The 21,334-nt window shown below is 32.0% G+C and overlaps 1 protein-coding gene across 1 annotated transcript; it reads right to left on the bottom strand.

The window, feature by feature from the left end:
* Window positions 1–910: 910 nt before the first annotated feature.
* Window positions 911–7,264, bottom strand: LOC139484734 (putative transcription factor Ovo-like 1). Its single transcript, XM_071268642.1, has 5 exons — window positions 6,928–7,264; window positions 3,392–3,828; window positions 2,620–2,701; window positions 2,081–2,260; window positions 911–1,548 (listed from the first exon to the last, which is right to left on the bottom strand). The coding sequence occupies exons 1-5, from the start codon at window positions 7,088–7,090 to the stop codon at window positions 1,244–1,246; spliced, it is 1,167 nt and encodes a 388-aa protein (XP_071124743.1). The 5' UTR covers window positions 7,091–7,264; the 3' UTR covers window positions 911–1,243.
* Between the last annotated feature and the right edge of the window lie 14,070 nt (window positions 7,265–21,334).

Raw genomic sequence — 21,334 nt, 5'->3', positions numbered from 1 at the left:
TTTTACAAATTAATTGGGTCCTTGAAAATCTAGACCTATCATTTTACTGCGTTTTTTAAGATTCCAGATGGTGGAAGACCCCCATACTACATTAAAGCAATGCGAGTCTAAGTATAAACATATACTAGAACACACCCGTGATATCGCGGGTCCGTGACTGAATTAAAGTATATAACTATGCGCAAGCCTTATCTTAGTATTAGTGCTGTCATCTGATAAAGCCGGTCATGCCGATTATAAGATATACAATTTTCTCTGCTTTCAAATCTTTCTGTTTGAACCCGTCGAACTGGAACTTATCAATTATTGGTAATATTAATTATTTGGAAAACAAAAGGTCCTGGAATGGTGTATTTTTTAATCAACAGGATTGTCCTATATTAGTTATAAATAAAGTTGAATTCTTTGATTCGCTGTTTTACGTCATGCCCGCTAACAAATTGAAACTTATTTTTAGTCCAGATATTCGTATTGTTATCTTAGAAAGTCTTACGGATTAAAATACTACAATAGGTAACAATTTGACAATTTAGTAGTGTCAACCCTGTGATTATGACCCGTGTATATAGCATATTAATCCTGAATACACCATTTGGTGGTGCGCCTGTCAGATGCGGAACGTACAGATAAGGTAATAGGTAACAGGTGATTATACTATTGGTATCGGTATCGGACTCGACCCGGAACTTCCTAATTATTGGCATTATTAATTACGTGGAAAACAAAAGGGCCTGGAGTTTTAATCTACACCTTTGTACTATATTAGTTGTACATAAAGTTGAATTCTTTGATTCGTCGTTTTTACGTGATGACGGCTGACAAATTGGACCTCGTAATTTTAGTATTATAGATGGGAATAAAAACAATTGAATTCGCATGAAGACCTGACCAAATGATGCGCCATCTAGTATACATGCATCATCCTTTATTCGAGTACATAGTCATATCCCTGAGCTGAAAGTGAGAGGAACATACGTAACCCAGCGATATTTTAAAGTCAACATATTAGAAACACATAACCATAGAAATGTCGTGTCTCAACGAACCAATATTTTCATGATTTTCCAAGAATGTAACTAAAATTGTACCAACTTCAAAGGTAGCAAAGCAAGTCTTAAATATATTTTTAGGTTGCTGATCTGATTTAAGACATGACAGATTAAATCTAACCCACATACAGTTAAACATTGCATTCTATAGTAGCACCATGTATACTTGAACACACAATTCAACATACATATATTTAGTCTCTTGATTGTTCGTAACATCTTGTACCATTGGATTGGAGATCTGCATCGAACTTAAATTGGCGTTTATCATAGAATTTCATCAACACAGGATTATGAGGATGAAATTTTTTGAGATGGAGGTAATGTAATCCTGGATCACTCTCTGCATTTCCACAGTCCTCACACACGTACAACTTCCGTCTGCGCTGTTTATGTACAAATGTAAAACTGACACCATGGACTTTTTTACCGTGAGATTCCAAAGAGCATCGCTGTGTAAACGCTTTACCACACCTATCACATTTGTATGGTCGCACACCTATAGGTAGGAAAAGTAATGGAATTAAACATGAGATAATCTTTCTCATACAATACTTCAATGTATATTGCATTTCAGAAATAAAGATTAGTTCCGCAAAATCATTTAAAGAAAGATAACTCAGAATATAAATTTGGAAAGTCCTCCAAAATTGGCTTATTATTTCTTTTCTTTATATCGAAATGTTATTGACAAGTATAAGAACGTATTTCGTTTACTGGTTCTCTTGAAAAAGGATATAGCGTGGTAAACACAGTGATAGAAGCAAAATCTGAAGACATATTCTGCACATTTCTGGTATAGATAAAACAGGATGAAATAATGAAGTGTTTGAGTGTGACAATTATTTGAAGCATAAAACGTACAATAGTTATAGTATTCTATGTAGTAATCCCAAGTATTTTCCAATGCTCATGTGTTGACGCTAATAACTTATATCTTTTTTTCATATTGGTACCATGCATTTTTATGTCTCGGCTACATACATTTGTATAAAACATACATTTTTAAATGTCATTTACTTATAACTTACCCGTATGTGTTCTCGTGTGTCGTTTCAGATCGAACGTGTCATTGAAACCTTTTCCACAGAACGTACATAGAAATCTCTTCACTTCGCTATGACACTTCAAATGTCGGTTAAGTAGTCTTTGTAAACTGAATTCTTTATTGCACATACGGCATATATATTTGTTGTCTTCTGTCTGTTTAACTGTAGAATACATACAAATATATATATATATATTAGTGTAAATAAGAAGATCATTATGTGATATGAGTGTCAATGAGACAACTCTCTGTCCAAGTCACAATGTAAGAAAAGTTAACAAGTACATCCGTGGTATTTCCACTTTTTTGTTTCGTCTTTGATAAACAAAGTTGTTTCAAACACCTTAGACAACATTGTATAAGCTTATTTAATAACTTGCTTTGGGCTTGCTAAAAAGATTGTTTAATATGTAAATTTAAAATAATTCAATTATCTTTTTCATGAGAAAAGTAATTTCTTTTATGGAAGGACAAAAATGCATTGAATAATATTTTGAATGAAACTAAATCCGATCGACTCACCATGACCTGTCGTCAGATCTTGTGGAACATGTGCCAATAATGGATTCTTTATTCCATAACCTCCGTTTACAAGCTCTACACCCTGTAAAATACAAATGAACATGCATATGTACACATATATATTGATAATGTAAATACAATTAAAAAAAATTGAACACATGATTTACTATATGCAAATCTTACAGGAGGGATATAAAAACATATCGGAACAGCTAGAAATCAACTTACAGGTTTGAGTTTTCATGTCAATATGCCTTTCATTAACACACTTTTTTGAATGAACTATATATATTGGAATATCTATATCAACAACAAAAAAGTTGCAATAACTTAAAGGCAACCATTCTAGTATGATTACATGTGTACACACTTTGAGATATAAAACATTGACTATCATTTTATTTTTTCTCAAACGATTCTATCTCTTTCATCAATATTCTAAATTATATTGAAATTTTCTGACCTCTTCTGTTCTATTTGAATGAAACTTTGATGGTTCAAGCAGTTGAAAAATGATTTGATAGTAGACACAGTGTAAACTTAAAACTTTACAAACAAAGTGGGGGATAAATTTAGAAAAAGAGAGTTTTTAAGAGGAGGATCCTAAAAGTAAAATTCAAATTTATAACGATTTATTTTTGCACTGATATCAGCGAATAAAATATATCTGTCAATTATTTGGGAATTTCCTACTTTGATCTAACAATATCTCGTACATGTATAAAAAGTGTACTCCTTCTCGTAAATTTATTATGTTATAAAATAACTGTACCGGTAAAATTTTGAGATCAATATCTGTTTTTCTGCATAGTGCATCCGTACATATATCAGGAGTAAGTCTGTTGCTAAGGCTGTTATACTCCATGGATACATCAGAGCATGGACTTGGTATAGACGACGGCGACATAGGCGAAGTGGACATAGGCGAACACAGTTCATGTTGCCTAAATGGGAAGATAGATAACGGCGACACAGGACTGTAGATGTTCATTTTAGGCGGGTGTTGGACAAAGTGATAAAGATCAGAATCCGGAATCAATGGTAGGAACATTCGTTGTCTCTCGGGTTTCTTTCTAGTTGGCATATCTTGCTGCTTTAGAACCACGGATTGACATTCGGTACTGCATTCATAGCCGCCATTTTCTTCAGATATTGTACGCTGCTGGAATTTGTCCAATTCTGGTGTAGGTGCAATATCGGAGCACACATCTATAATTGATAATAAAAAAGGCACTTATTAGAGAAGTAATTTATTATAAGTCTCGCATATAGAAAATGAACAAAAACCTCGATGAAGTGTATTTTCATATGAAAGCCAAGCAGGGATCAATGTTTGAAAAATATATTCCCGTTTAATGAAGTTATAAACGACCATTTGTCAAATATTCGCATAATTTAACACATATAAAAACATGTTAGACATCTCCTGTGGCATTGGAACGTTACCTTTCAAAAGGTTTAATGAAATGCTATTACAGAAACGCTGGGATAAAACGATAAATCATAATGGATTATGATACGCTATTAAATGGACGACAGATTATGATACGATATTTAACGGACGGTAGAGTGTGTCGTTCGTCAACATCTTCGGTTTTTGTTATGTCTCCGTGCGTCTCTTAAAACAGAGAATAAACATTATGAAATAAAACCATCGGTGCAAGGAATTCAATTTAAAAATCCACTCCTGGGTTATTATATATAAGTATCACAAATATAATGAGATGTTGGTCCATGTTATGAAACTAACGACCCATCACACTCTCCATGACTTCGGCCTGGGGTTAGTTTTATTATTAATGTAGGACGGATGCATCTTTTTAACTATATTTTAAAAAATAATAATAATATTTTAAGTCCATTTCAAATCTGCCTGCCCATAAATCTTTTTGAATGTTATTGAAACCTTCTCAATCTCGTTACATTAATGCTGTCATTTTTTAAGGGATGTTTTATACGGAAATAATAAAATAATAATATTTTTTTATAGAATTTCATTACTAACCTTATTATTCCTCAACAAAACACGGTTGTCAGATTTATATATAAATCAGTGAAAAAGATTCTTCAATTTCATTTACTTTATTTTTCTGTCAATTTAAATTTGATTAAACTGCAATTTATGAGAGTACACGACCCGATGAACAGGTGCGAGGTTTTACAATAGAGCGACAATGTTTTTTCATATATTGGATGGTGTTATATATCAATGATTTACATCAAATTCCGTCAAATTTACGATAGTGTTAATACAGTATTTTTCAACCCCCATCTTGTGGTATTTTAACACTAAAATATATTATAAAATGTTAAAAAAGGATACGACAAATAAATAAACTAAAAAGAAACACACAAATCAAGCTTTTTCTTCCTCCTTCAGTAAATGTGAATGAAACGCAACCAAACTGTTTGGATATTTTTCATATTTGGAGACTATTAAGATATAAGGAAACATATATCCAAGTGCAGATAGCCTTTGATCCATCATTATATGAACAAGATACTCAAGAGAACTTGTGTCGCTCACATAGATATATGTTTAAAATCGTCGTTGTAAAGTTATAAATTATTAATCAAAAATTAAAATAAACAAGTTGAACGTATTTGTCCTATTTCAGCTATATCGGTCATGTTAGTTAGCAGGCCGGATCACCGGACATAAATTAATAAACTTTATACCACAAGAAAAATGTTAAATTTGGTTAAAATCTGACCAGTAATTTCATAGGAGACAGCTTTTGTAAAAGTTAACGGACGACGACGGACGACCGACCGCAAGTGGTGAGAAAATCTTACTTGAAACTATGGTCAGATGAAAAGAAACAAACAAACTTTAAAAATGAAAAGGTTTTTTTTTTTTTTAATTTGATGTTTTGCATGCTAGTTTGAAATAAGACTTTAATAACGAATAATTTGGACCTGGCAACAGAATAGCTGTGATCATATGTAAAATGAAATGTAACACGATTGGCTGGTCACAGGATGAGGTTTTGTCATGCGCACCAAACATCTCCCTCGGGTAACATCCCATAATTACTGTAATTATATACTTGAACAGTTACATTAAATATAACTGTCAAAGATATCAGTGTCTATACACTTTGTTTATTTTACATCCATTCATGATTTGTTTTGTTTCCATTTAAAAGATTCCTCTTAAATCTTTCAATTTTAAGCATCTACACACCCAAACGGTTTTTGTAATTAGTAAGATAACTGAATACACATTATAGGTATATCGCTAGGTAAATAATACCATGCTGAGGACAATGTACTTGTGGGAATCTAAACAAACTCATTTGTTCGCAAGTGTTTCTTCTATTAACAAAATCCGTAACTGAAGATGTCTAACTGTTTTATACAAAAATGGCAGGTTTTAATTCCTATCAAATGTTATAAATGTAAACAGCTTGTTTTCGGTTGATGCATATTCCAAAATAAATTAAAAAAAAATATCAATTCTTTCATATCTTATGACAATTTCTCTTTCTAAACTTTTGTCTGGTGCATGCTCATTTGGTAAATTTTACAACAATTTAATTCAATGTTCATTTTGTTATTCGTATACATTCACGGCAGAGATATCGAATACAGAAATTTGGTGAAATAACACGTTTTATTTTTTGAAATGTTCAAAATGAAATAAAGTATTCAATGTTTAAATGGCATTGTGTATTCTTTGATACAAGACTTGTTGTTTATGATTAATTAATGGTTTTATTGGCAATCATACCACATCTTCTTTTTTTATATTTATTGTTTATGTTTAACATAGGTTGATAAACATGTATTATAGGCTTAAAATTTAAAAATTCGTAAAGTTTTATTTTGTCCTATACAGTAATGTTCACCATTGAGACGAGACGTAAAGGACCTAATAATCTTAAGGTATTAAAGTTGTTCGGCATTAACTAAATCACCAAATAAGTACTGTACTTGTTTAATTTGCTCAATCGTTATCATTAAATTGTGCAACTTTTGGGTTTCAAAATTTTTCTGAAAACTGGCCGCTAGTCTGGAGTTGCGGCTAGCGTTTGTTTAATTATTATTTGTAAATTGAATGTTTTTTTTCTTGCCCCATACATGTTGTAGGGCAAACTTAAAATTCACAATAAAGGTAGCTATTTTCAAAATTTGTTCAGTTTAAGTAAAGATAAAAAATAATAACTTTCATTCAAATTAAGTATTTATAAAAAAGCATATTTTCTCTTACAAAAAAGTATATCCTTAGCACTCTATCCTCTTATGTGCATGTCGATGTCATCCTCTGCTCCTAGAGTCAGTTTAATAATTTATATTAATATTTACCTTTAATAACACTATCCTTAAACTTCAAATCATCTTGGTTTGAGACAGCTACATTTAACGTTATATCATCTGCTTTATCTTCATCCCCAAATGTTTGTAATTTGGCACTACACAAACTTCTATTCCGTTTATTATATTTCTTAATTAGGAACGATTTTGGCATTTTGTTGTTTTTCAAAAAGCTGCCGACTCCCAAATTGTCAACATATGCTATGGTGAGCCCACGTATCTGTTTTACAGCATTGATGTAGTTTATAAGTATAACGGGCTTAGTTTCCGCAACCTTTTATATACAAACCATCTATCCGTAACAATGAAATGATACACCTTCCCGTTTAACAAACAGTTTGTCAATTTAAGGTATCTTTTAAGAAAACAACACAATGAGAAAGATGCGCTCGCTGAACCGGGAAATATTTTAAAAAGCGTTATACTACTTGTCTATTTTGATGTAACTTATGTGATTTTTTTGTAATTTTTTAAATGAGCAAATGTCTTCACCTATGTGATATAATTTAGAAATCATTTACATATTTTAAAATTTTGAATCAATTTAAAACTATGAAATATATTTATTGGTAACTGTGATCGTCTCATTGCTACGGTGAGTAATATTCATTTTACATCGCCCTTCGAAACGCTTCCACCCAGCTTATAAAGCATCCCACGCTATACAACCGACATTTTAGTCAGAAAAATATCATTTTGATGTAAAAAAATGATTTAGGTTCATTTTTATGTTAAATCTAAATCCTTCAATTTCTTTATATCCTATGCATGCTGTTACCTTTGAATTGAATATACGACTGTACCTGCAGGATGTCTTAGGTCTTGTGTTAATATATACTCATTGTTGAATGTCATACGATGACATGTATTTGTTAAATTCTGTCCAACTTTGTCTTTTGTAGAGAGTTGTCAAATTATACCACATCTTCTAATTTTTCTATTATATAAACTATTTATTTTTTCTAAAAATGCAGAATTTGAAGTTATGATCTTAGTTTGAGGTACTATAACAAAACCTTCAAGAAAATCGTTGATTAGTTAACATTAGGGTTCCGACAGATGATTCTTTTAAGATTCTTATCAACCCACACAACATTAAGGCGGTCAAAATATGCTGCAACTATGTTATTGTAACATACACTATTGAGACCATACACATACCATGTCTGTCATAAGATCACTTGAATATAACAACATTGTTATTTCATGTTAACACGTATGTAACATTGGAACCTATACCAATCTCTCGTGTGAAGCGCAATTTAAGAAAACACATGTTTTCATGTGAATCGCTTAAATTAAGATCGCTGCAAGGACTATAGAACATCCGAAAGCCTCTTGTGAAGTGCATTTGTAACTACATAATGACTGCCAAACTGATCATTTGTTCATGCGAAGCACATTAAAGTAGTCACGCAAGGACTATGGAAGCGACCAAGTCACGTTACATGTAAACACATGAGGACTTCGAAACTGATCATGTTTTCATGTAAAGTGCATTAAAGTAAACAAACGCTTTAAATGTAAACACGTAAGAACTGTGAAACTGATCAAAATTCTAATAAACAGCGCATTAAACGTCTACTCAGAAGACTGTGGAATCGATTACTTTCAAATATAAGAGGAGAACTACGACACAACAGAAATACAGCACTAAAAAGTAACACACACAGAAACAAACTATAATATAACAATGGCTATTTTCGAGACTTGGTACAGGACATTTTAAGAAAAAAAAATGGTGGGTTGAATCTGGTTTTGTGGCTAGCCAAACCTCCCGCTTTTATAGCAATGTTAAATATAACACTAAAATGACAACATTACATGACAGGACTACAATACAAATAAATGGAAGAACATACAGGACAAATAAATACACAAATAGACACAAACGACAATGCAACACTCACAATTGCCACTTTCCTGACTTGGTACAGGACATTTTTGAGAAAATGAACCTGGTTTTGTGGCTAGTCAAACCTCCCGCTTTTATGGCAATGTAAAATATTAATAATTAAAATGACAACACTACATGACAAGCTTACAAAACAAATAATGGGCGAACATATAGTACAGAGAAACACACAAATAATAGCTATCAAACGGTACCAGGTTTTGATTTAATACGCCAGACGCGCGTTTCGTCTAAGTATTTCCTAAACCCACTCCTGCTACATGTTTATCTCTAAATCAGAACTAACTCTAAAAGCAAAAATGGTTGTTTTCTCTTTTTTCATCGAAATGAGAGTACTTTATGAAAATCAAAAACTTACAAACAGATATTAAACTTGTTTTCTTTATAGATGCTAATGTTGTGTTAGTCAGTTTAATAAAATCTTTTATAGTTTGTTTGTATATGTGTGTTTTCAAATGCTTCTTGTGTTTTAAGGAACAACCCAATTTTTTTATTTTTATTACAGAATAATATTGAATTTAGATTATACGTATTAAAAATAGTTTTTAACTCCTTTTTTAACACATTTTATTAACTACATTTATACTGAATTAATATTGAAATATAATGCATTTAACATGAATTAAATGAAACCAATACTGTTAAGACATCATGGATTGTATCTTATGAAATATTATCAATGATATCATTGCTGTTAACGATGCATTTTTGTTATTTAAGTGTTGATATTAAGTACGTATGTAATGTTCTACGTTAAGTATCTTTTAATATATCGTAGGCGCTTGTATATTCAGTCGCTTACAACTTTTCGTATTTTAGTAATACAAATTATGACAAAGGCCTAGCCTACATTGTATATGTATATGTATTGTTGAAATGGGCATCCGGTGCAGTAACGATGGTAACGTTTGTGTTGTTCTACGTTTTACTTATTTTTACTGTTTTTGTTTAAAAGAGACCAAATATATCAAAGGAACAAACAAAAGTAAAAACAAAACCGAAAGACAAAAATTGTTACAATTACCAAAAATGATGAACTATCTGATTAGAAAAACAGTAAAAATTTTACAATTCAATACACTGAAAAACAAAAGACTAAATGACACGAATCCTACCAAAAAATTGGAGTTATCTTAAACTTTACTACCAGCGACTGTACTCTAGTTATTTTTTTTATATACCAACTTAATAGAATAGTGAATCTCGACCGCATGTTTACCACTCTTCTTTATATTGGTTATAACCCGAAAGCCGTTTGACAGAGGTATAGTTTAAAGGTATCATTGCACTTCCCATATCCGGCGGTGACACCCTTGCTAGAGTGTAGGATGTATACGTAAATGTATAAATAAGAAAGAGGGGCGAAAGATAGCAGAAAAACGGTCAAACTCATAGATCGAAAAATAAACTGACAAAGTCATGGCTAAAAAAGAAAAAGACAAATAGACAAATAATAACACACATTCCTTGTGCAGTCGCTGCTGGAATGTTTCTGCATAGAAACGGAAAGTTGACAATTGGGAACTTTCTCGGAATGGGGACGCTAAATCTGACAAATCGTAAAACGAAGGTGAAACGTTATTTTTATGTTAAACAACTCTTACAACAACTATCTTAGTATTTACAAATCCCATGCAATATCTGAAGAATATCTAAAAATACATAATGCATGCATTTGTGAATTTCTGTCGTTGCTTAGCTGTATATTACAAATGTATATATATCTGTCTTCGGTATATAACCTATGCTTATACATCTATATGAATGATATACTAGTATTTGAAGTAATTCAGGAGAGATCGAATGCAACAGCATGTTAACAAGCTAGAAATGTAAGATGTTAATCTGATAGCTCCGGTATCTTCTTCCCTGTAAATAATCTCTAGTATAGAAAAGTGATACCTTTTTATAGTAAGTAGGTTTGTATTACAGAAGTGACTTTCTTCCGCAAGTACTATCACTTTTGATTTGATCATAATATTTATATTTTCAGTGACGAAGCAAATTTATGCTTCAAAGGAATATTAAAAAAATCCTAACTAGATAATTCCTGCTTATTCTATCGTACAGCGCATTCAAAAATACCATTGATATGTACTTATGTGCTTACAATGTACATATTAGCACATGAACGTTGGCAAACACATTGTTCAACAGTCAGTCCGATGGGAACCAGCTTCAGTAATTCTCCTACCGACTGGTTCTTACAATCGTAAGCGACATTATATCTCGTTGTGTTTTTGTCGGTTGTGGTACCGTTTTTGTTCTGTTTGTGTTTTGTTTCTGCGACGTGCGGGTTTTAATTAGATACTAAAGGAATACTTTTTTCGTTTGAAAATGTATCATTCTCATGGGAATATGCATCAGTTCTGTAAGATCAACGTTGCTTGTTTCTGAATCCTAGATGTTTATATTAAGTGTATATCGTTATGCGATAATTGAATATTGTGTATCCGATCTAGTGGTTGTGAACACAATGTCCGATAGAGTGGTTTTCACTTTAGTTTTTTTAATGCCGGTGTCACACATTGGCGTATAGACCGGCGTGCACCAAACGTACAGAGAAAATTGACAAAGTCGGGTTACGTTAGTTGCACGCCAGATGAACGCTAAGCAATCGTTAAACGCGCGTTGCATAAGTTTGAAATACGTCGAAATACAAAGGTATACGCTTGGTGAACGCTATACAAATTTTCATCCAGCTCAAGCATGTGTCTAGCGCATACCTGTGCGCTACACGCATGTTATTCATACGCTACGCGCTACAGATAAGTTTGAGACACGTTTAGGTGATGTTGTATACGCTTCGAGATCGTTCAACTTTAACTAAAACGTATGCTGGTGTGTTTGTAACAAACACCCAATAATAGAACGTCCAAGATACGATCGCGACGCGTCTCAAATTCGTTCAAGAAACTTTTTTCCTTCGTAGCGTGTTGTCCATTTATGTTAGACAAACGCCGGTCATACGCAACTATACGTTTCTTGAACGCTTAGGTACGCTTCTCGTACGCGCCCAACACGCTTAAAGCTAGTTATACACACGTTACAGATATGATTGACAGGCTGAATGCATCCAAAATTACAAGCGTATTTGCTGCGTACATGATTTTTTATCACGCCCGGTGTACGTCGGAGCTATATATATACGCTGTTGTGTGATGCCGGTATTAGATTCATTTAGAATAAATGGTTAATGAATATATATATATGTGTGCATTTAGGCTCTAGCAGTTTAAGGTGTTAACAATAACTGTCTAATGACATTGAGTACAGTTATATAACTTAAAGACACAATTATTGTTTTTTTTTAACAAATCTACGCATTTTAGAGTTTTACAAATGTATATTTACGAATACAAATAATGACTACTATATATATCAGATGAATTTTATTTCTAAATAAAGGATATATGGGTCATTTTTAAATTGAAAAATTTATTTAAAAGTGATTTATTCAAACAACCCTCTACATAAGCAAATCAAAAGAAACAGTACTTATAGAACAAAATATTAAAAGATGCAATCTTAATAATGTCATACAAGAATATCTTGAAACATTTTTTGATAGGTGGTACAATATTTTGTCTCTCCCGTTACCATGTTCACTAAAAGAAATTTAAGGTTATTAAGAAAAGGTTTAGATAACATTTTTAGCTTGTTGTTCGTAGCCAATAAGATGGTTTTCAAGAGTATAAACTTCTATATGTATTCATTCTGTGAAATAATAGATTATTTGCCAATTTTCCAGGTTGTACTGAAAAATGACTCTCAAAATTGGTTTTTCAAAGGTTATAAAAATTCAAACCAGTCATACAAGTCTTAGATAGCAATTCATATTGTTCAGCTTTCTTTCTCTCTTTCAAATAAACCGAACATCAATTAAATACCTCATATGTTAGTTTACTTTTGTCTTTATTTCATTGGTAACAGGAACGTACGTTAATGATATATCACTATATAAAGTTCTATTCTGTTACCAATATCAGTATTGCACCTGAAAATTTTAAATTGGGAAGATTAAGACGTTATAACCTTAAGATGAGTTCAAACAACGAAAGATTTCAATATGTTTGCAACTATATGTCATGATAAACTTTTTAAATACGTTTCTGTCTACAATTGTCTATCCTGTTACTGTAACCATAGCAACCACAGTAACAGGATAGTCATGACAGGATAGACACATTTCTTCATTTTTAAATGCTGTTGTGAAATAACTATTCCCTTTAGTAAAGTGATAATGTTTTTCTGTGGTGATTTTGGTTCCCAGAACGTTAAATTGCACTTTTTACCAGTATACTTTTGGTGTAATCAAACAAGATGTTTGTAACAGCATACTAGACATGAAAAAAGTACCCTTTATTTTTTTTTCACTAAAAGACTTGAAATTTCTTTTCTCTATACTTTCGTTCAAGAAACGTGCTGTTTTAATTTTTCAGGTTACTTTTACACTTTTGAATCAACACTGACCAATTCAATATTCATATGGAGAACAATTTAACGGCTGATTCAAGAAGAGGTAACATGATGGATATGCACTGCATGTACGCTGATTGAATTTAGTTTGTAGATAAAATGTTTCACATAATAATTAATAAGCTACGATTTTTCGTTAGGGTTATTATTAACGTTCGTAAAAGTCCATAAAAAGCATAACAGACGGGCGGATTAATTGATAAGTAAAAGCTTAATACGGCAATGTCTCAACTAGAGCCTCTTTTTAAATAATATGGACGGAAATGAATCTAAAATGTTCCACAAACCCTGACAACGCCATATCAACATTTACGATTATAAAATTTGAACGCATTTATTAACATCGATACGGATAATTAGATCTCCACAACAAATCGCTATATTTAACATAAAATTATGGTTTAGGCACAGAACATATGATATGGTTTGTAAATAATTACTAAGTGTGTTGATTAGTTACGTAATTGTTTACAGGATATTCAGTACATTTAATAAATGATTTATCATCTGTTTAATATTACTGCACAATACCACGTAACTGTATCAGTACGTGCAATTGGTGGAAATTGCAATAAATGTGTTAAAAAAAAGAGGAAAATAAAATATAATAGATAAAAATACATGATTTGAATTCATGTAAGATTCATCATGGTATGTTGCACTTGAATTTTATTATCTATTAAATTTTACTAGTTTAACTACTTTATTATGATTTTACACGTAACACTTGAATTATTAAAGGACAAATTGAGAAGTGCAAGTCTTAAATTAACAATAGGGAGTTACGACGGATGCTGAAGTCCTTCTAAGTTTGAAGCTGCATGAAACAATGTCATATTTTAGACGATTAGAGTCCTTGCAAGAAAACATGGAACAACTGACGTGTTCTTGGCTTGTAATACAGAAATATGTGTTTGCTTAAATCCAGATCAACTTTCATGGAACCAACTTCCACACATACAACCTCTATCCTACCATGTTCCTTAATCAAATCCAACCACAACAAACACAATATTATATAACTAATCATATGGAAAGATTGGCATATTTGTGGCTGTTTTCATGTAGATTCAAAGAAATATTTGCATACAAAATCAGTTTTAAAAACGCATTTTTCAGCACTTTAAAATTACATGTATTTTTGAAATTGAAAGAAATCGGTGTAACTGGTAAACTATGGAACATTCTTTTTATGTCTTACAAATCTGCTAGTGCACATGTGCAATATAATGGACTCACTAGTGACAATTTCTCCATTTCGCAGGGTGTAGGGCAAGGGAGAGTACTCTCATCTTGGCTATTTTCTTTGTACATTAATGACTTAATATTGCAGCTGATTACGACAAATTGTGGAATACGAATTGGTTATTTGAACATTCCTACCATTCTTCTTGCGGACGACACAACCCTTCTAAGTGCTTCGCCAAAAGGTCTACAAGGTCTTCTCGACTGTGTTCAAACTTATGCGTGTAAATGGAGACTTAAATATAAAGGAACAAAAAGTTGTGTCTTGACTTTTAATAATAATAATACAGATGTTGACATTAAGCTTGGAAATACAACAATAGCGTGTAAAACTGATACAATTTATGCTGGTACATTGATAACTAACAATAATAAAACGTTTGAAAGGACAAAAAAGGCGGCGAAGAAATTAAAGAAAAATCTACACTCATTGTATAGTGCTGGAGTAAACCCAAAAGGCCTTACACCGATTACAAACACGTTGATATGGAAACGATTTGTTCTTCCTACAGCATTGTACTCTTGCGAAGTATGGGGACAACTCTCAAATTCTGAAACAGAACTTTTAGAAAGAACACAACGATATGCTGCGCGGTATATACAATGCATGGACAAATATTCACCAACGGACTCAACTACAAGTAACCTTGGTCTATGGTCATTAGAAGCTGTAATCGACAAATTCAAACTTTTATTCTTTGGGCGATTATGTAGGAGTAAATCTGGCACAACTCATAAAAAACTGTTCAACATGTGCATCAGTCAGATTATACTGGATGAAAATGCCGAACACTCTATAACATATAATCTTATAACAACTCTTGTTAAATACGATTTATTTTCCTTCCTTGAAACTTATGTAAATGAGGATTACATACCAGAAAAAGTGCTTTGGTCGAAAATTGTCCGTCAGTCTATTGAAATTTATGAAGAGAACAAATGGAAAAGTAATTTAGAAAATAGAAATGAACTCAAACGGTATTCCAAAATTCATCCTACCCTCTGTGAACATAGACTAATTCGGTTGACAGTTTTATATCCCGATACAAAACTCGAACTGTTAGTACTTGTAGCTTTAGGATCGGCAGCCATTAAGAAAGCTACATGTACTCTATGTAACAAACAATCTTTTGATATCGTTAAACATCTAATAATGGAGTGTCATGTTCTACTAACCGAAAGAAATGTCATGTTCTATAAAATTGTGGATGAACTTCCCATTCAAAAGTCCGTGGATATTTTCAATTTAGACGATGATGACCTTCTTGAAGTACTATTGGGAGCTGTTGATAATACTGTATACGATCTCGATCCTATAGTTTGGTCTAGAATGATGTATTACGTAGCAAAACATATTTACCCCATGTTTAAAAAATTCAGACATGTTTTATTTGAAAATAGGTTTAATTTTGAATTTTGAATAGACATTGATTGAAAAACATTGTGTTTCTGCTGTTTATACTAGAATCTGTGCATTGTGTGTTTAACTTATATGTTGTTTTTTTGTGTGTGTTTTTTTTGTTCTTTTTTTTTTCATATGTATTTATCTCATAATGTATGATATTTTGTTGATTGTGTAAATAATTGCTTGTTTTCTTTTTGTATGCAAAATCTTCATATACATGGAGGAAATAAAGATTCATTCATTCATTCATTCATTCATTCATTCATTCATTCCATGTTCCTTAATCAAATCCAACCACAACAAACACAATATTATATAACTAATCATATGGAAAGATTGGCATATTTGTGGCTGTTTTCATGTAGATTCAAAGAAATATTTGCATACAAAATCAGTTTTAAAAACGCATTTTTCAGCACTTTAAAATTACATGTAGAACAAAAGACATAAAAAAACGTGACATAATCAAAACATTAACGAACTTAATAAAAGGTAAAGAAAATCTTTAATCCATCAGATTTATTGATTGTTTTTTCTCCATTAATGTCCAGTGCCAAACTATGTAAGCCTATTCTGGGCGATAATAAATGAAAAAATTATCGACCAATCAGACATTTATTGCAACGCTACTTTAACGTACTTATAGCCAAATGATCTCGTTATAAATATGATTCATTGATGATTTCCTAGGGAACCGACCGGAAGTAGGTGCGCATTTATACATCCTGCAAAGCCAACAGAAATTTTCGAAAGACTTTTACTGACAGATGGAAATAATCCAAGGAAAACCCAGTCTGATCCTAAATTTTTAAGAACGACAATGAAAACCCATTGATGGCTTTCAGCTGTTTTCTACTCTTTGGTTGGCTTGTTGTTTCTTTGACACATCCCCCTTCTCGAATTATTATTCGGAGTTTCGTGTGACCTAAAGGAAGAATACGTTACTACTGTTCCATACTAGCCGTAAATCTGTATTAAAAAATCAAGAAGACGTTGTTTCTTTCAAAACCCTACACATTCTACATTGTTAAAACGTAAAAAATGTTGAAAATATATAGACTGAAATCATAACAAATCATTATTATTTTAGCGTTTAAGACATTTTCCGGATGCTAGATATTATTGCACCTTTCGGTGTTTTTAACACGTGGTGCATGTCTAACCACAAAATATGATACGGAAGAAAAAACAATAAGGACAGTGATAGAAGCGATACATATAATGGTAGAGGAATGCGTTCTTGTCAACAACTGTATATCTTAGTTACATCTAAATTTCACGGTTTATTACCATACAGTGAAGTCACGAGAAATCGGCATTAACAAACGGAGAAAGGAGAAACAGAAGACGATCTACTGATATCCATGCCCCAGGTGTTTGGTCTTGGTATTGTTAGATTGACAATATTATTATCGCTTACAGTAATCTCGAACAAAAAGGTTATTCTTATTGTCAAGAATATTCGGATTTCCTTCGTATGAACAGTTTTTTTTATTTCGACCCCAAAAAAAATATTTTTTTACAAAAGAGTTTTTTTTATACTATACTGATGTCTCAGAATAAGAAAGTAAGCAAGATTAACAATATTGTAAATTAAATGTCGTTTTTTGTGTACTTTTTGTTTGATTGCAGTTTTATTCACTCTAACCCTAAATGTATAAAAATTTAAAACATAAACTTTGTTTTCGTAATCACGGTTATTTTATATTTTAGTTGGTTTAATCGTAAAGGACTAAAAATGTAGTACTACTCTTAAAATAGCGAAGATATGAAATTGAGTCCAAAATGATATGATGCAATGTACTTTATCACTAAGAAACGAAAAATATACTTCGCAACAATCTTGGATGATATATTATGTCAACTTTATAATAACTGTTAAACCACACACCTACAACCAATTCATAAATGTTATTTTAAGATTAATTATCATAATATCTCATTTTACACTCTATAAAAAGAAACATTTAAATTCTTAAACTAATGTGGGAGGAATGTATTTTAAAGGAGATCACGTGATCACATTTACTCTTTTAATTTTGTTTTTTTTTATGTTCGAAGCTATCATTATAGTTCGTCAAATCTTTCAATTAAATTGAAACAAAATAAATCTTGTTTTCACTTATTTCTATGAACACGATGAACGAACCTGCTTGAGTTCAACCACTGACTGGAATTTGTGCTGTTTTGTTTTTATCATCTGTAAGTTATATGCGTCATAGCAGAAGAGGCCAGGTGCCTTACATTGAACGACTATAAGAGTGAAATATCCAAACTAAAACCATCGTGATGGTTTTGTCTTTCAAATGAACTGTTCAACTTAATATATTTTATGTATAACTACGAATTTGATTGCAATCCAAAGAAAGGGCCTTAATTACCCTTCCATGTACCTCCATAATGGTAAAAATTTAAGTTTTGCATAATAGTTGTTTACCTTTATCAGTATTTCATTCAGACCAACCGACTGGTTAACTGCGTCATCAACAATGATTAAGAAACCAGAAGACCCAATGCTAGCTGTCATAATCGTTAGGCATATGCATGATTGAAATTGGTTCTCGAAATATTTTTCAATTCTTTAACTTTTAAACGACATAATACCGATAACACACCTCCTATACTTTGATATACGGCCTGGCTAAGAGGATCTTCATTTTAAAATATGTTAATATTGTATGTTATAAAAGTACATTTACCTCGAAAACTAAAACATCTACTTCACCAGATAAATACAATAAAGCTTTGTATATAAGCCTTTTTGTGCCTTTGTCTTCTTCTTTGTTATGGATTTGTTTGTGTCTATAGTGATTAAGATTATAAGACAATTTTGACGGATGTACCCCTATTTTGCCAAGTTAACCTATTATGTCTGTTTGTTTTGTTCAAACACCGTTGTTGAGATGATGAATTGGATGAGACTGTCATACAAGTAAAACCAGATTTAATCCACCATTTTCTACATGAGTTAAACGCCTGTACCAAGTCAGGAATATAACAATTGATATATCCATTTGTGTGATGTGTTTGATCTTTTGATATTGCCATTTGATTGAGGACTTTCCTTTTTGAATTTTCCTATTTCAGTATTTTTGTGATTTTACTTTTCTTTTTTGATTTACACGATTTTCTTCTGTTCAGATGAAATGCTTTCATACAGCTTTTGTTTCAACGGGAGTTTGAAGATAACAAGGTGACATTCAAAACTCACAATTCGAAAAAAAATCTTACAACGACATAATAAACCGTTGTTTCTTAACATTGGCTTCAAGTGTACAAGAGCACCAATAGAAGTCAACAATTCAAGAGACAACAACACAATCAGACAATTCTAGCAAAATACATTTCGAAAGGCGAACGTATTCGTTTAACTCATAAATGAGTACTTTCTTCACGGGCATTCATATTACTGAGATGTGATGTAAAACAAAATCTTTAATATCATTTGTGTGTAAGGTATACAGGACGTTAGGGTATAGAACTCTTTCTTCACGGACATTCAAATTACTGAGATGTGATGTAAAACAAAATCTTTAATATCATTTGTGTGTAAGGTATACAGGACGTTAGGGTATAGAACACTTTCTTCACGGGCATTCACATTACTGAGATGTGATGTAAAACAAAATCTTTAATATCATTTGTGTGTAAGGTATACAGGACGTTAGGGTATAGAACAGTTTTTTCACGGGCATTCACATTACTGAGATGTGATGTAAAACAAAATCTTTGATACCATTTTTTGGGTAAGGTATATAGGACGTTAGGGTATAGAACACTTGTACCATTTTTGGGTAAGGTATATAGGACGTTAGGGTATAGAACACTTGTACCATTTTTGGGTAAGGTATATAGGACGTTAGGGTATAGAACATTTTCTTCACGGGCATTCACATTACTGAGATGTGATGTAAAACAAAATCTTTAATATCATTTGTGTGTAAGGTATACAGGACGTTAGGGTATAGAACACTTTCTTCACAGGCATTCACATTACTGAGATATGATGTAAAACAAACTCTTTAATATCATTTTGAATGTGTAAGGTATACAGGACGTTAGGGTATAAAACACTTTCTTCACGGACATTCACATTACTGAGATGTGATGTAAAACAAAATCTTTGATACCATTTGTGTGTAAGGTATATAGGAGGTTAGGGTATAGAACACTTTCTTCACGGGCATTCACATTACTGAGATGTGAAGTACAATAAAATCAGTCTTTAGGTTAAGGTATATAGGACAACAGGCTAAAATAGTAATTACTTCACGATCATTCACATGATTACTGAAATGTGATGTATTTACAAAATCTTTGATACCATTTGTTAGCAATGTGTACAATCTAATTAAAAACCGATCTCTCATCGCTCCTGTTTCTGATATGTCGCGTGGGAGATCTAACGAAACCCGCTTTGAGGTCACATGTAAGTGACCTCGTAGGTGTGTCTTTTTCAACCAATGAAATTGAGTCTTCCACGATCTTGGAAGTTTATCGTAAGGTAAAGGGATGTAACTCATTTTATTTACGACGAAATCGTCAGTCAAATTAATTCATAAACTTTTTTTATTGGCTTATTAATAGGTCGTCAAGTCATTTGCATATCATTATAAATTCATAACTTTTAGTTCACTCACATGTGACCTCAAAGGGGGTTTCGTTAGATCTCCCACGCGACATATCAGAAAACGGGAGCAATGAGAGATCGGTTTTTAATTAGATTGCAATGTGTATAGGGCATAAGGGTACATAGCACTTTCTTCACGAACATTCAACCCATTTCTTAAATATGAAGTAAAACACAATCTTTGATACCAATTGTGTGTAAGGTATTTATTACGACAGGATATATAGCATTATTTATTACACTTATCCAGAGATGGCTTTCCATTTAAATAGTGTATTACATAAGTGAACCTTAAAAGCAAAAAAAAGGCATTTAATAGATATAATTTCTTATTGCGTTGACACTTGATATGTGGAATTCTTATGTCTTACAACATATATATGTGTATACGCTGTGTTGACTGCCCTTTTTATGTTGCTTTTTTAAAACTTATTTAGTCCTTGAGATTGCAAAAATAAAATACATCCGATTCAAACTAGTTTCAGCTTTACAGATAACTCACTTTAGAGCTAAATTTTCTTATGTGATGTATATGTTAATGGACTTTGACATGTTTTTCTTTAAGCACTTATCATGTTTTTAAAGTACCACGACGGACAGTCAAACCAAAATATATAACTCGCCTGCATCCAAATCTTTAAGTTAAATATTTGTTTGGTTTATTGTTTGATTGCTTGATGGTTGCTTTACTTTCAGTGGCAAATATGTCTGCATGTATTCCTGC

This window comes from Mytilus edulis, chromosome 8 (assembly GCF_963676685.1).
Source record: "Mytilus edulis chromosome 8, xbMytEdul2.2, whole genome shotgun sequence".
NCBI lineage: Eukaryota > Metazoa > Mollusca > Bivalvia > Mytilida > Mytilidae > Mytilus > Mytilus edulis.
This window is presented reverse-complemented; position numbering and strand designations above follow the sequence as displayed.